This window comes from Symphalangus syndactylus, chromosome 10, assembly GCF_028878055.3.
Source record: "Symphalangus syndactylus isolate Jambi chromosome 10, NHGRI_mSymSyn1-v2.1_pri, whole genome shotgun sequence".
Taxonomy (NCBI): domain Eukaryota; kingdom Metazoa; phylum Chordata; class Mammalia; order Primates; family Hylobatidae; genus Symphalangus; species Symphalangus syndactylus.
Window position 1 is genome coordinate 96,744,996 of NC_072432.2, and position 17,255 is coordinate 96,762,250.

At 40.4% G+C, this 17,255-nt stretch overlaps 1 protein-coding gene across 6 annotated transcripts in view; it reads right to left on the bottom strand.

Annotated features, from left to right (window-relative positions):
- Positions 1-17,255, bottom strand: part of ATP1B3 (ATPase Na+/K+ transporting subunit beta 3) — a 53,032-nt gene that overhangs the window by 6,322 nt on the left and 29,455 nt on the right. For 4 of the 6 annotated variants that reach the window (XR_010113903.1, XM_055295195.2, XM_055295198.2 and 1 more), the window contains 3 exons: positions 13,321-13,428; positions 6,814-6,998; positions 4,623-4,673 (listed from right to left, as the gene is read on the bottom strand). Coding sequence is in view for 4 of the 6 variants with exons in the window: in XM_055295195.2 (XP_055151170.1) it covers positions 4,623-4,673; positions 6,814-6,998; positions 13,321-13,428 (344 nt within the window). In the remaining 2 variants the exon portion in view is untranslated. The other 2 variants (XR_010113904.1, XM_063610699.1) reach the window with 2 other exon arrangements.

Sequence of the window (17,255 nt, forward strand, 5' to 3'; positions counted from 1 at the left end):
AAAAAAAGGATTTTCTTTGAGAAACAGTTTACTGAGTATCTTGGAGTGTGTTTCTTTTTTCTTTTCTTTTTTTTTTTTTTTTTTGAGACAGTCTCACTCTGTTGCCTAGGCTGGAGTGCAACGGCCCGATCTCGGCTCACTGCAGCCTCCTCCTCCCAGGTTCAAGTGATTCTCCTGCCTCAGCCTCCTGAATAGCTGGGATTACAAGTGTGCGCCACCATGCAGGACTAATTTTTGTATCTTTAGTAGAGATGGGGTTTTGTCATGTTGGCCAGGCTGGTTTCAAACTCCTTACCTCAAGTGATCCACCTGCCTCGGCCTCCCAAAGTCCTGGGATTACAGGCGTGAGCCACCACACTCAACCCAGAGTGGGTTTCCCACCAGATACCAACTTAGCTTACACTTCCCCCCTTTAGGCCTAACAAGCCTTAGTGGGCAGCATCAATTACAGAGCAGGGCACTGGGGCTCAGAGTTAAGGCCAGGTGCTCACACAGGTGTGGCAGACGCTCAACTGCTCGCTCAGTGTGTGCCTAAACTGTGATCTTGGCAGGATTTTTCTTAATCTTTTAATTTATACCTTCTGTGAAAACAAACATTTAGAAATTGTAAAATATTAAAATGAGTATCTGAATAATAATGAGATACTCAGGGTGAAGCATATATGTCATAATTTTCTAAGTATATGAATAGCATATATATTTTTTTCTTTTTGCGATGGAGTTGCTCTATTGCCTAGAATGGAGTGCAGTGGCGCGATCATGGCTTACTACAACCTCTGCCTCCCGGGTACAAGTGATTCTCCTGCCTAAGCCTCCTGAGTAGCTGGGATTACAGGAACATGCTACCACGTCAGGCTCACTTTTTTATTTTTAGTAGAGACGGGGTTTCACCATGTTGGGCAGGCTGGTCTCGAATTCCTGACCTCCGGTGATCTGCCTACCTTGGCCTCCCAAAGTGCTGAGATTACAGGTGTAAGCCACTGTGCCCAGCAATTGCATCATATTGTAAACTATGAGCAACTAACTCTAAGAACCTACTGATGGTCACTAAGTTCCACTGAACCAAAATGGAGTTTAAAAATTAATGCATTTTGTTTCTTCCCATTTTTGATTTTCTTAATATGATTCATTTTCATAAGAAAATAAAACACTGAGAAAAAAACGACAAATATGAAAATTACATCTTTTGCAGGGATCATCTTTTAAGTTGATAATATAAAAGGCCACCTTGGCCATCTGTGGTGGTTCACACCTGTAATTCCAGCATTTTCAAAGGCAGAGGCGGGTGGATAGCTTGAGGCCAGGAGTTTAAGACCAGCCTGGCAACATGGCGACACCCTGTCTCTATGGAGAGAGAGAGAAAAAAGAAAAAGCACCTCCAAGGGTATGTTCAGTGTTTGTATTTTCAGTACTCTAACCTGTATAAAAACAATCAAGGCAGAACAAAATCAATACAAGACAAAATAAAAGACATATATATTACATAAAAGAACTAAAGAATTTAAAGAACGCTTGATATAGACAAATCTAATAGAAAATTGCAATTATGATACGTAGTAAATGCTTCCATCTGTTCTGGAGAGCCATACTTCTAAAATTTATGGGTTCTAACTGGTTTACTACTTGTGACTAGAATAGGGAATAAATGTCAAATTTTACAAACATTTCTTTTGTGTTTTTCTAAAAACAAACAAAAAATCCACAACTAAATAAACAAAATTAAAAACCCACCTGCTTTGATTACTTTATGTACTTCACACACATCTCTCCAAAGCAAAAGGGAAAGCTAACTGAAACCCGAATCATTAAATCTGGATTTTTCATTAGCATTTCCCCCAACTATTCTAGAAGTGAAGGATACATAATAGATAAACAAGAAGAAAAATGCATTTAAAACCTTAAGGGGGCCGAGTGCAGTGGCTCACGCCTGTTACCCCAGTACTTTGGGAGGCTGAGGCAGACGAATCACGAGGTCAGGGGATCGAGACCATCCTGGCCAACATGGTAAAACCCCATCTCTACTAAAATACAAAAAATTAGCCGGGCGTGATAGCGCGTGCCTGTAGTCCCAGCTACTCGGGAGGCTGAGGCAGGAGAATTGCTTGAACTCGGGAGGCAAAGGTTGCAGTGAGCCGAGATCGTGCCATTGCACTCCAGCCTGGGCAACAGAGAGAGACTCCATCTCAAAAAAAAAAAAGGAAGAGGTATATGGAACTGTTTATACTGACCAAAGGTTTACACAATTTAAAGCTTTTGCGCTTCTGGCTTGAATGTGTTTTCCCTTTAGGTGGTATTGGCTTTGTAGACCCAGCACTCCATCCAAGCTTATCTATGCAGCCTGCTCACAGGCTCCTGTATACAGGCGCACTGTCATGAAATTAGCACTTCTACCCAGCTGAAGCCTAGCATCCAAGCCCCAAGAACTTTCTACCAGAAAGCTTTGTGAACAAGCCCTGAGGATCATCAAGGGTTACCCAACATTTTTTCTAAATGTATCTTGTAGGCTATGATGTTCTGACTTGAGAGCTGACAATAGTATATGCTGCCCACTAGATTTTTAGAAGAATTTATCAAGAAAAGCTCAGCTGGGCGTGGTGGCTCACATCTGTAATCCCAGCACCTTGGGAGGCCGAGGCGGGCAGATCACGAGGTCAGGAGATCGAGACCATCCTGGCTAACACAGTGAAACCCCGTATCTACTAAAAAATACAAAAAATTAGCCAAGTGTGGTGGTGGGTGCCTGTAGTCCCAGTCACTCGGGAGGCTGAGGCAGGAGAATGGTGTGAATCCAGGAGGCAGAGCTTGCAGTGAGCTGAGATCATGCCACTGCACTCCAGCCCGGGTGACAGAGCAAGACTGTCTCAAAAAAAGAAAAGAAAAGCTCAGCTTAGATGTAGTATCTGGTTTTAAGTGAGATTCTGGCTTTTTTTGTGTGTGTGACGGAGTCTTGCTCTGTCAACAGGCTGGAGTGCAGAAGTGTGATCTCGGCTCACTGCAACCTCCACCTCCCAGGTTCAAGTGATTCCTTTGCCTCTGTCTCTGGAGTAGCTGGGACTACAGGCGCGCACCACCATGCCCAGCTAATTTTTTGTATTTTAGTAGAGATGAGGTTTCACCATGTTGGCCAGGATGGTCTTGATCTCTTTACTTCGTGATCCGCCTGCCTCAGCCTCCCAAAGTGCCAGGATTACAGGCGTGAGCCACCGCACCCAGCTGACTCTGGCTTTTTTGTACAAGTTTCCCATTCAGCTGTCTGCGGCACAAGGAGGTAAAGTGAATTGCCAGTGATCACACGCATATAATTTCAACCCAGATGAGAAACCATAAACTTCTTGGCTTTTTATGCTACTCTAAATAGTGAATAAATACTCTTAAAAAATTAATAAGGACACTCCAAATCGGGAGTTCTCAAAATGTGGGCCTCAGACCAGCAGCATTAGCATCACCTGGAAACTTCAGTGAGAAATGCAAATTTTGGGCCGGGCGCGGTGACTCATGCCTGTAATTCCAGCACTTTGGGAGGCCGAGGCAGGCGGATCACGAGGTCAGGAGATAGAGACCATCCTGGCTAACATGGCGAAACCCTGTCTCTACTAAAAAAAAAAAAATTAGCCGGGCGCTGTGGCGGGCGCCTGTAGTCCCAGCTCCTCAGGAGGCTGAGGCAGGAGAATGGCGTGAACCCGGGAGGTGGAGCTTGCGGTGAGCCGAGATGGCGCCGCTGCACTCCAGCCCGGGCAACAGAGCGAGACTCCGTCTAAAAGAAAAAAAAAAAAAAAAAAGAAAAAAATGCAGATTTTGGGCCCTATCTCAGACCTACTGAGTCAGAAACGCCGGGAACGGAACCCAACGAGCCAACGTGATTCTGATGAGTGATCAACTTTGAGGACCACTGAGCAAGAAGTTTCTGCCCAAATAAGAAAGTCCATTAACAGTGAAAAGAATTTTTTTTCACAACTTTAAAAGTGATTTCAATGTAACATTTTAAGTAAAACATTTCTGAAATGTTAATATTCAGCACAATGATAAATTTAGAACTTAATGTCTCCTCAGAACTCTTACCCATCTTTTACATTATTTGTCTTAGTGGCATTTGCAGCATGGAGAGAAAACAAAAGAAAGTTATGAGATGAAAACTGCACAGTATTCTGGAAAAAAAAATTAAGTAGGGATAGGGGAGATAAATAATGCTTCTACCTTAAGGAAAATGCACCATATTTCATCAAATCTCAGATAGCACTGATGACTAGCACGCCAACTAACTATTAAGAAAGAGAAAAATGTCATGATACAGTATTAAGACACCATCAATTATAAGGGTAATCCCAATTTCAGTGTTACTGAGCTGGCAGAAAATAAGTGAATCTTAGAATTGATGAAATACGGTATATGTGAAAATAAAGGCAATGTGTGCAAAATCAAATACACATGGAAAATGTCTTTCTGAATTATCATTAAGGAAGAGAAAGACTACTCTCAAAAAGGTTGGTGGAATTTTATTCTAAGGCACTACAAAGGACTTTAAAATGTGACAGGGAAGAAAAAAAGATGACTAAATCATTAGACTTTTAAAGTATTTTAAGAAACATCAAAGATTTAACAGGAGTTACTTTTTGAATACTAACCTTCGAAACACAATCTATCCTTGGCACTCCTTCAGGCTTTAATCCAATTATCTAAGGTTAAGAAATAGTGATAAATTTAAACTTCACGTAAGTATGCAACGGAACTTCCTCCCTCTGTTGCTGGGAACAAGGGATGAAGACTTTGAGATTCACACCAACTCTGTATATTAACCCAGTGAGTTACATCTGCCTTTTACTTTAATCGTATTTGAGGGTATTAAAATGAACTTTTAAATAAAATAACTTCAGCAATCAGATATCTTATTACTGTACTGGGGCAATTTAGAAAATAAATAAGTTACCAAAGAACTGAAACAAAAGTACCCTTTGCTACTCTTAAAATATGAAACAGACAGAAACCCTTACATCTAATTATTAATATTTATATGAACAAATAATTTAATGTACATAATAAGAACTGCAGAAGCATAATAATTAACTGTTCTTCACGAAACTATATTAGGTCACACTCTCCGTGTTTCCATGAGGGCCCCACTGAGCCTCACTGTATCTCACAACCCATCTGCTCCCCAAAAGGCACGCATTGGGAGAGCCCTATTTTAAGACTCCTTTCATGTATGTAGCTGACAGAACTGAATCCTAACATATTTATACATTTTGTGAGGTAATTTTTTGGCATTCTGAAGTTATATGCAGTTTCCATGTGAATGCACGTAAAATCTAAATATTCCTCTCAAAAGACAAGTATTGTTGCGCCCTAACTGGGAACTATACTGGTATGAAACCTCCTGCTACGCTACGTGAGCTCATCTCATCACTAATTCCTGTGTGTCTGATGCTGTCCTCCTGACAAAGCCATGCCCTGAGTCATCAGCAAGCATGGTCTCAGACCATTATCATTCAAGGAGACCATCTTGAGAAAGAAAACAAACCCAGAAGGTTGATCCTCTCCTGGCTTTCTACTGGGAACAAATGTTCAGCAATCTAGATGTCGTGAGGATACTTCTAGTAGACTGGGATTTAAAAAGCATCTCTGTTAAAACAAACTTAATTCATTTTATAAACTAGATCATCTAGTTTCACATTACTTTCAGCTTACTCTGTTAACTTCAATTCTTAATTCTGAATGAAGTCTGGTTGAAACATCCCACTAACCATTTACTGAGCACCTAGAATGCTATGGGACAATCTGGAAGCTGTCAGTTGTCCAAGGCCTCCCAAAGGGATGAAGCAGAGGTTGGAGGGGTGTCAGTCTGGGCACCTCAGGGCCTAGCTGGTTCTCCCTATAGGGAAGCTCCTTATTTAGCAGTGTCAACTTCAAAAGATCCAAATTTTACTTTTATTAGGGATGGTGGCAATTTGCTCACCAATGATGACTTCAGTGATTTATAAACTCATGATTTTGAGAAGTCTACATCATGGTTTTAAATGACCAGGAATGACTTCACTCTTCAAGGGAGACTTTACAGGCCTCAAAAGAGTAAGTACATCAGAACACAACTCTGAAGTACATTTACAGAGCAGCAAGGCACGGGGGCTAGGGATCACTTCATGACTCAAGAAAAGCCGTATCATCTTCCTTTGCACAATGACCCTAATTCATTATTCCTGTCAGACAGAGAACATTAGCTTCTTCCTTTGCTCATTACTATACAATTTAGGCACCCTTCTGTAAAACAGCAAAATGCTGCTACTTTGGATACAACTGCAACATCCCACTGAACTCGTTAGAATGGGGTTTTATTTGTATTTCCGTTATTTAATTACATATACATATACTGATACTATAAAACTATGCTTTGCTACTATTTCGAAAAAGTTAAATAAGTTTGGAGTCTGTGGAATTTTAAATTATTTTACAACACAGGATTCACAGATGAGCACTGCACCCTAACAAGTCTCTGCTTTGGTTATGACAAGGAGAACATTTGCCCCTTGGAGCATTAATCTGTGCTGAAATGCATATAGGTATTTCCAAAGAAGAAAAGTTTAAGTTACTTTAACTCCTTACTGCATGATTAATCTATGAACCTCCTTTTTTTGTTTCTGCCATATAAACTTTCTTCCAGTGATCAATAAACATTACTGTTAGCCTTTAAAGCAAGCTACCCCCCAAATGATAACTTTTAATAAGGAAGGCGTTAACCCAACCCAAACAATCTAAAAATAGTTGCCTCCTTAAAAGAGAATATTAGAAAAAAGCAGCAGCAGAGATAAAATATGTACGTACTCTGTTCATTTTCACAAGAATACAAGGGTTTCCTTGAGAATAGCCAAAATCAGGATCATTCATACCACTGCATGCTTGAAGTAACGAAATAGGAAACTGACATGCAACATAAACTGGACCCTTCTGTTCAAAAAGTGCTCCATCAGGACAGACTGTGAGGTTCTTCTGTTCTTCTAAAGTATATGCTAAAAAGGAAACATACATGTGTGCTAGATCAGCCAAAAAAGGTATTAAAAACAACCAGGAATATATTAACCTTTGGAAAATGTTCTTCAAACACAAAAACAGCAATGTCAATTACCAGATAACTTTAGGGAAAGAATGTTAAGTTTGCCCCTTTACCTTTTAACAGCTAACTAGTGCTCTAAAGTTACTGCATTTCAATAATCATACAAACTGGATTATAGATCCATCTCTTCTGTCACCATTAGGTGGCGGTACCAGCCACGGCCAAAGCATTATCTGAATGCCTTCTGCATGCTTGGTGACACAATGGAGAGGATGTAAAAAGGCACTGCTGCTGCCCTCATGGAGCTTACGGTTTTGTGGGGAAGAGAGACATTAAGTGAGTATAAAATCAGAATTGCAGAGGTATGAAGTTATAGTGTAATGACAACCTACACTAAAAAAAAAAAAAAAAAAAAAGCAACTGAACTGAATGCAGAAGGGTATGTGGGAGTTAATGAAGCTAGGAGAAGCACTTCCAATGAAGGAAGGTAGAAGCCAGACCATATAGTCTTGTAAACTATGTTAAAGAATTTTAAGGGGTGTGGGTGGGTGTTTTGTCAAACATCAATTAACAATCCACTAAAATGTTTTAAACCAGGGCAAGTGAATAGTATCATACTTAGGAAATTAACTCTGACTTTTCTGTGGGGTCAGTCCAGAAGAGAAAAACAAAGGATCCGGAAAACAAGTTAGGAGACTATTAAAGCAGCCCAGGTGAGAGACTAGTTCATAGAAGGGGATTTTTAGCAGAGATGGAGTTTACAGTGATAAAGGAGTAAAATGGTTAGAACTTGGCAATGGGAGGGAAGAGGGAGGAGAAATATGCAACAGACAATACAATTCTGCTCCGTACTTGGCAGTGTTTAGCCCAAGAGGCACAAAGTGAGCTAGCCTGATGTGACCCCTGCCCTCAATTAGCTTAATCTAGTGGACAATGCTTACTAATACAAAATTAACATATGATATAACAGTGCCTCAGTAAGAACTATTGGTGTGTGGGTGCAACTGGTACCAGAAAAAGGTACTGAATTCAATGAAAGTAAGAACCAGGCTGGGCGCAGTGGCTCATGCCTGTAATCCCAGCACTTTGGGAGGCCGAGGCGGGTGGATCACGAGATGAGGAGTTCAGGACCAGCCTGGCCAAGATGGAGAAACCCTGACTCTACTAAAAATACACAAAAAAATTAGCTGGGTGTGGTGGCAGGCGCCTGTAATCCCAGCTACTCGGGAGGCTGAGGCAGGAGAATTGCTTGAACTCAGAGGGCGGAGGTTGCAGTGAGCCAGGATCGCACCACTGCACTCCAGCCTGGGTGACAGAGTGAGACTCCATTTCAAAAAAAAAATAAATAAATAAAATAAATAAATAAATAAATAAATAAATAACCAAATTTCAAAGAGTATGCCTCAAAAAGGAAGTGTAAAGTCTTTACCTTGGGGAAAAAAAAAATCACTGTCAAAATGTTTGGTTTCACCTTATCAGAAACTAGGTTACTGTGGGACTATGTACTCATTTAAAAGCAAAGAATGATTAGGTATTTTGTGGGGGTAGAGATAAACTTTATAACAAAACAGCATCATGTCATCCAACACTCTGCAAAAAAAGTAAGTCCTTCACCAATTTCCCCAAGGCTTCTACTGCGTAGACTCTGTTGGTATAGGTCAGTTCATCAGTGACCTTTCTTATTATGCTGCCTTCCACTTCCGTACTATTAAGTGTAAGGAACTGTATGATGACCAGTAAGATTATGCAGAAGGCATGATGGGAACATAGAAAGGTCACTGACCCCAGAGTAACCAAAGAGCCCTATGCATCTGAAGAAAGCCTAAAATAAGAAAGACCAAAGGCCGAGCGCAGTGGCTCATGCCTGAAATCCCAGCACTTTGGGAGGCTGAGATGGGCAGATTACTCGAGGCCAGGAGTTCGAGGCCAGCCCGGCCAACATGGTGAAACCTTGTCTCTACTAAAAATACAAAAATTAGCCAGGTGTGGTGGCGCAAGCCTGTAATCCTAGCTGCTTGGAAGGCTGAGGCATGAGGGTTGCTTGAACCCAGGAGGTGGAGGTTGCAGTGAGCTGAGAACAAGCCATTGTACTCCAGCCTGGGTAACAGAGTAAGACTGTCTCAATGAAGAAAAAAAAAAAAAAAAAAAAGACCAAGATAACAAGAGGAATGAATGACCCTAAAGGAAAGAGATAATTGGAACAAAATAAAACTTTTTAAGTCCAATTAGTATCTGCAGGAAAAAAAATAGAAGACATTATTTTTTAACCAGATATATTATAGTATCTTTCAAACATGAAAAAGGAGCACATAAGGATAGACAGCAGCTGAACATTTTAAAAACCAAAAAGGAGTTGAAAATTAAAGTAAAGCCCCCAGAAAATAAGAGAAAAACAAGAGGTCTATGACCCAACAAACAGAATAGTTCTAGAAAGAGAAAACCAGAAAACTGAGTTGAGGAAATTATCAAAGTGGTAACAGGATAATTCCCCTGAACTGAAGAACTTAAGTCTTCATCCTGAAAGACCTGCAATCAAGTCTCAGCAAAATACTTTACAGACAGAAATCCAGATAGAAATTTTAGAACTCAAAAGAGATAAAGAAAATTGAAAAAGAAAATGAAAAACTTTCAGAGAAGAAAAAAGGGAAATTACAAAGAACTGAGTTCTATATGGAGGTAAACTAGCAAATATAAAGGCAGAAATAAGCCATTTTCAGAAATAAAAGGGTTCAAATTTACATTTCAGGTGTCTTTTCTTATAAAATTACTTGAGAATGTACTCCATCAAAACTAAGGAGTAAATTAAGAGAAAAAATAAAAATAATTTAAAAAAGGGGGGGCAGGGCAAGAGCCAAGAAACAGTGGGTCCAACTAAAGCAAGTGGTAAAAGGAGGTTCCCCAAAGGACAGCTGAGAGTAAAAGGCTGATGTAGAAATAGTACAGAGTGCAGCAGGAGGGAAAGGGCTCCAGGAAGGAGTTTTCCAGAAAAAAGAGACTCAAGAAAATACCTCAAATGATAGTTTACAAATAAAGAAGTCAGAAGAGAGTATCTATAGATGATAGAAAAAGATATAAAGACCAAGTATAAAAAGGCAACCAATAATGAAACTAAAAATAGTAATCAATTATTATTGAGTTGAGAAAGGGGGGAAGGTCTGAGACATGTGAACTAAGAAAATGTATAAAAGTGATAAATAATAATTAATAAAGAAAAGTGATAATGTATAAAAGTAAAAAGTCAAGAACCAACAGGAAAAGTGTAATATTTATAGATATGGAAGAAAAACACCGTAAGAAAAAGTTCAGAAGCATGAAGTTATTCCCTATCAAAAACACATCCAAAGGCCAGACGCAGTAGCTCACGCCTGTAATCCCAGCACTTTGGGAGGCCGAGGCGGGTGGATCACTTGAGGCCAAGAGTTCAAGACCAGCCTGGGCAACATAGCAAGACCTTAGCTCTACAAAAAATTTAAAAATTAGCCAGGCGTGATGATGTGAGCCTGTAGTCCTAACTACTCAAGAGGCTGAGGCAGGAGGATCACTTGAGCCCAGGAGACTGAGGCTACAGTGAGCTGTGATTATGCCACTGGGTGACAGAGAGAGACCCCATCTCAGACAAATAGACAAAGGAAAGAAAGAAAAAAGAAATGTGTCCAGAATCAGACTATTTTTCACAACCTCCATTGCTCTCTCCCTTGCCAAGCCACCATCTCCACTTACCTGGATTACTGTAATAGCCTAACTAGCTTCCCCAAATCCCCCCTTCTAGTCTAGTTTCAAAGAGCAGCCTGGAGGATCCTTTAAAAATTCGAATTAGATCATGTTATTATTCACTGCTTAAAATCCCCCATCGTGGTCACTGTAAAAGCCAAAGAACTTAACAATGGGTTCTAAGGACCTACAGTCTGGACCTCCTGTAACTCCCTAACCTCAGTCCCCTACTACTCTCCCCTGGCTCACTCCATTCAGCCCCTCTCGCTTCCTTGATGAATCTTCAACACATCAGCACCATAAGCCTCAGGGCCTTTGCACCTACTGCTTCCTCTGCTGGAGATTTCCATGGCTAGTTCTTTCAACTCCTTCAGCTCTTCCCTCAAGGTTCCCTTTCAATAAGGCTTTCCTAGACCACTCTGCATGTAAAAACCACAATCCTTCCCAACATACCCTATCTCCTTTTTCTGCTTTATTTTCCCCCTCAGGACATACTATCTTCTAATTCACCACGAGACTAAGCTCCAGAAAGACAGGAATTTTTCTTCTGTTCATTGCTGGAACCCAAATGAGTGCCTGCCACAAAGCAGGCCCTCAAAAAATATGTCAATAAATTAATAGGACTTCTGCTGGAAGGGAGGAGGGCAGGGAACACTTCATTGCAGACCTTTTAAAGCTATTAAACCATGGATAATACTTTCACAAAAGTCTTTTTTAAATAGTTAGTACATATTTAACTGTCAAGGAAAAGAGACTTAGGAAGACAGCTAGTAGATAATGTGGGATCAGAAGCAGCTTTTGGTTTAAGATAGGAGAGAGTTGAAGATTTTTTCAAGTTGACAGGAAGGATCCAATACAGACAGAAAGGCTAAATACACACAAGAAGAGAGAGTACATAGTATGTTTCTGAGACACTGAGAGAGGATGAGATCCAAAGCAGGAGTGATACAGGTGGCCTCAGGTGAGAGGAAGGGCAGCCCCCGATCAGAGCAGGAGGAATGTGACAGACAAAATGGCTGCCACTGTAGATTTGTTTTACTGGTAATGGAGAAACTGGAGGAGCTCCCATCTGAGTTCTTCTATTATCTCTTGAAGCAAGAAATCAGGTTATACGAAGACAGTGAGTTGTAAGGAAAAAGGTAAGGGGTTAGAGGCTTGAGTGAAAGTTGGAAATAATCCCTTCAGAGAATTATCCAGAGAAATTCCACAGGATTACCAGGCAGTTAAGCAAGTCCATTTGAGGGAGGTGCTCAAGTACTCACAGTGCTAATTAGTCCTGCTCAGTATCTGCTCAGGGGCAGGGGCACAGAAGGATGAGATATGGCTTTATCCAGGAGTGGGGTTCTGCCACAGGGTGTGACATGAAGACTGAGAGGTCTGGGATTTTAGAGCACCAGTAAAAGTAAAAATGAAGTAACAATCATGGAATTAAGCTACATAAAAGGGAAGACAGGGTGGGAGATGAGATAAAGTAATGTTCTAGGGAGCAGTTGCAGGTGTGTGTGGCCGAGGAAGAGATGAGCTGATCATGAGCCAGCAGGCCAGGACATTTGATGATTACTCATGTGACTGTTAACACCATTCACATAAATGGCTGGGCCAAGCAAAACAGGAGGAAAAACTGGGCTAGGATGGCTATCAAAGAGTGTTACAAACTGGTAACTTTGAAAAACGGATATATTAAAAATCAGACAGAGACACAACTTTAAAATAATAAACATAATTTCCCACCCCCCACACAAGCACTACATTGGAAACCTGCACGTTGTGCACATGTACCCTAGAACTTAAAGTATAAAAAAAAAAAAAAAAAGAATGCCTGGCACAAAAAAAAAAGGTTCTTCCTTCTCAATAACTACACTGACCTATTTCAACATAAATGTATATCAGCTACAAAAAATAATAAAATAAAATGGCAAAAAAAACTCCACGTCCTCAGAGGCACTATTTCATACAATACAGATTTGCTCTATTAATTATTTAGTTTTAATGCAGAATAAATGTTACATTTCAAGAAACTTAGTGTCCTTATTATAAGACAGAAAAATCAAATCTACTGCCCATGAGTAAGCCCCCGTGTCTTTCTATAGCTAGAAGAGTCTCACAAGTAATTATAAAATTCACTTGCTCAGTTGTCTAACAGAAGGAAATAAATGGTAATACACATTCTAAGAATGATGTCTCTAAATGTAATCACAACTCGAGACTTTTTTTTTTTTTTTTGAAACGGAGTTTCGCTCTTGTTGCCCAGGCTGGAGTGCAATGGCGCAAACTCGGCTCACTGCAACCTTTGCCTCCCAGGTTCAAGCGATTCTTCTGCCTCAGCCTCCCGAGTAGCTGGAATCACAGGTGTGTGCTACCACGCCCGGCTAATTTTGTATTTTTGACAGAGATGGGGTTTCACCATGTTGGTCAGGCTGGTCTTGGACTCCCAACCTCAGGTGATCTGCCTGCTCGGCCTCCCAAAGTGCTGGGATTACAGGCGTGAGCCACCGCGCCCGGCCCACAATTTGGTACCAATTTCTGTAACTAAAATCTCTGACCTTACTCTAAGAAAACATACTCACGTTTTAGAAACTTCTTAAGGTCTTCAATGTACCCTGCATACGAAGTTGGATCAGACCTACTGAATGTATATTCCAATGCAGTCACTGGTTTTGGAAAAACCATAAGTCCTATAAAGAGATAAAAGGGAGAGATTATCAAATTTCCTTCTCTTCTTTTCCTTACTCTTATCTCTAAAAAGCAGATCTCAGCAAATTACATGGAAAATTGTGTTGACAGTACTCTGAAACTATCAAGAACTTCCCAATTCTAATTATGAAGGCATAGACGTCTAAAATTAAAAAGAATTCAAACCTTCAAAACCATCTCAGACATTACCGATTAGAAACTGTCCCTAAATTTGATTATCTACAGTTAATTATAATCTTCCTTTTTAAAAGATGCAATTTTACTTTGAACTTTCTATATGCATTTTTAAAAAATCAATAACATTTTTAGGTTTTGTCAATGTGCCATTAACACAAGGAAAAAAATTTTTAGCAAATCAAAGCCTAAGTACTTTTGTCATTTAAATTGTATGGAAACATTCAGAAGACAGCTAACTCCTTTTCAATGAAAAAGATCTATGCATTTTAAACTTTATGGCAAATATTCTTCCTTCAATAGCAGATATTGCTCTGTAATTAAAATGTGGTTTTCACATACTGAATTTGGAGTATAACCACCAACAATTTCCTATCAGAAGTTGACACCCATGTAATACAGACCATGTTGCTTAAGCTTACTAATGAAGAAAAGGCAAGCAATCAGGCTTCCAAGTTTAATATAAGTTTTCCTTGTTTAAAAAGCATTAGATCGGCTGGGTGCAGTGGTTCACGCCTGTAATCCTGGCACTTTGGGAGGCCGAGGCTGGCGGATCACTTGAGGTCAGGAGGTTGAGACCAGCCTGGCCAATATAGTGAAACTCCATTTCTTCTAAAAATACAAAAATTAGGTGGGTGTGGTGGCGCATGCCTGCAGTCCCAGTTACTTGGGAGGCTGAGGCAGGAGAATCGCTTGAACCCGGGAGGCAGAGGTTGCAGTGAGCCGAGATCGTGCCACTGCACTCCAGCCTGAGCGACAGAGCGAGACTTCGTCTCAAGAAAAAAAAAAAAAGCATTAGATCTAGATTAATTCAACCTTGCACAAAGGCTTTAAAACAATCCTAAAATTTTCTCTAGTCTTCAAACATTCCCATATTTAATATATCACAGATGTACATATAATACATGTTATATGTATATAATATACAACACATACATATTATATATGTGTTACATGTACATATGTGATATATTAAATAAGGAAATGTTTAATATATCCCATATGTAATATATATGTATTATATGTACATGTGTATGCATGTATATATATTTATTTAAACTAATGATACTTTTAAGTACTAAAATAATCAACAAATAATTTTAAGAAACTCAGTTTAAAACTGTGTACTTAGGCCGGGCGCGGTGGCTCATGCTTGTAATCCCAGCACTTTGGGAGGCCAAGGTGGGCGGATCACGAGGTCAGGAGATCGAGACCATGGTGAAACCCCGTCTCTACTAAAAATACAAAAAATTAGCCAGGCGTGGTGGCGGGCGCCTGTAGTCCCAGCTACTTGGAGAGGCTGAGGCAGGAGAATGGCGTGAACCCGGGAGGCAGAGCTTGCTCACTAGCTGAGATCACGCCACTGCACTCCAGCCTGGGCGACAGAGCGAGACTCTGTCTCAAAAAAAAAAACAAAAACAAAAAACTGTGTACTTAAAAATATTTAACGCATATGCTTATATATTTCATGCAATTATAAACAGAGTTCAGTGTTTTTGAATAGATCAGACTATGTTCAATGGTAAGTCACATCACTTAAATGGCAAGTAAAGAATAATCTTAGAATTAGTCTAAGGTAGGAAAAAAACAGTGCTACAATGACAGATGAGGGAAAAGTAGCATGGAGCTAATCTCTGACACTTGCTCCAATACACTAAGAGTTTTAAAAGAGTTATTCAAGATATTTAGACTAAGATTAGCTGTAAACAAAAGAAATCATTAGAAAAAAATTGTTCTAGGAAAAAAATGGTTGAGACAATTAGTTCAGTTTGGTTGATGATATAGCTCAGAAGTCTATACAGTGAGCAAGGATCTAGATAAGGGTGCTTCCATCTGGGCATTATTGGCATTTCGGGCTGAATAATTCTTTGTTGTGGGGGTTGCCCTATGTACTGTAGGATGTTTAGCAACATCCCTGGCCTCTATTCACAGTACCACCTCTTTAGCTGTAACCACCAAAAATATTTCCAGATGCTGCCATATGACCCAGTGGTTGAAAACCACTGCTGTAGAGAGAAACCTGCTAGACTCCCACCTTCCTGGCCCGATTCCCCACTCTCTTGCCCTCTAAATCCCACTCCTCTAGGACTGAACTTTCTTCTCTAGGTAGAACCTTCCCTGCTCTGTCATCTCTAGCAGTTAGTTTACAGCCTTTGGAATTATACACACTGAAGTTCTGCACATTACTGTTTCTTACTTTTCTAAGAATCATCAGCATCTGAGGACAAGGGTCATGTCCAGTCACCAAGGGAGAGCTGGCATTCAAAGACTGTTTAGGTCAGGTGTAGTGGCTGACCCCTGTAATCCCAGCACTTTGGGAGGCCGAGGTGGGTGGATCACCTGAGGTCAGGAGTTCGAGACCAGCCTGGCCAACGTGGTGAATCCCCGTCTCTACTAAAAATACAAAAAATTAGCTGAGCGTGGTGACACATGCTTGTAATCCCAGCTACTTGGGAGGCTGAGGCAGGAGAATCGCTTGAACCCGGGAGGCGGAGGTTGCAGTGAGCCGAGATTACACCATTGCACTCCAGCCTAGGCAACAAGAGCAAAGCTCTGTCTCAAAAAAAAAAAAAAAAAAAAAAAAAAAAAAGGAATAAAATCAGGAGGTAGAAAATGTGGTTTAAATGTTTCAGTTTTTTACTGCATACATTCTCCTGTATAATGAATTTTTTTCCAGAAGAAAATCAAGAAGAATTAAACATATGAAGAGTATATTCATTTTGTTCTCTATGAGGTATTATTACTTAACATCTTACCAATTTCATAACTAACCATTTAGAACCACAAAATATGTATTTTATAAGCCCAAAGCTCTAACCCAAGCTAGTGCCAAAATATATACCTTAATTACTCAAGGCAAAGTAAAACTGCTCTATGATACTCATAAGTCATTCATAACTATAACTATATTCTTCAAACTTGGCTTTTACTAGAATTCTCAATATTCATTTCTGTTTACTTCTGACAAAAAAAAAAAAAGAGAAACTGGCCGGGCGCAGTGGCTCACGCCTGTAATCCCAGCACTTTGGGAGGCCGAGGCGGGCGGATCACGAGGTCAGGAGATCGAGACCATCCTGGCTAACACAGTGAAACCCCGTCTCTACTAAAAATACAAAAAATTAGCTGGGCGTGGTGGTGGGCGCCTGTAGTCCCAGGTACTCGGGAGGCTGAGGCAGGAGAACGGCTTGAACCCGGGAGGCGGAGCTTGCAGTGAGCTGAGATTGCGCCACTGCACTCCAGCCTGGGCGACAGAGCGAGACTCCGTCTCAAAAAAAAGAAACTGAAACAAAACAAACAACCCACTCAAACTCTCAAGATTTATCAGTATATAAATGTGAAGGTCTTTAAATCAGTATGTAAATATTCAACAACAACAACAAAAATTAAAACCTTCACATTACTCAACTCCAAGGTTTAGCTATCTTCTATCTGCTATATAAAACAGATTTATGGTGAAGATAAACTATAACTCAATTTTGTTAAAAGCCATAACCACTGCCGGGCACGGTGGCTCACGCCTGTAATCCCAGCACTTTGGGAGGCCAAGGCGGGGCAGATCACCTGAGGTTGGGAGTTCGAGACCAGCCTGACTAACATGGAAAAACCCTGTCTCTACTAAAAATACAAAATTAGC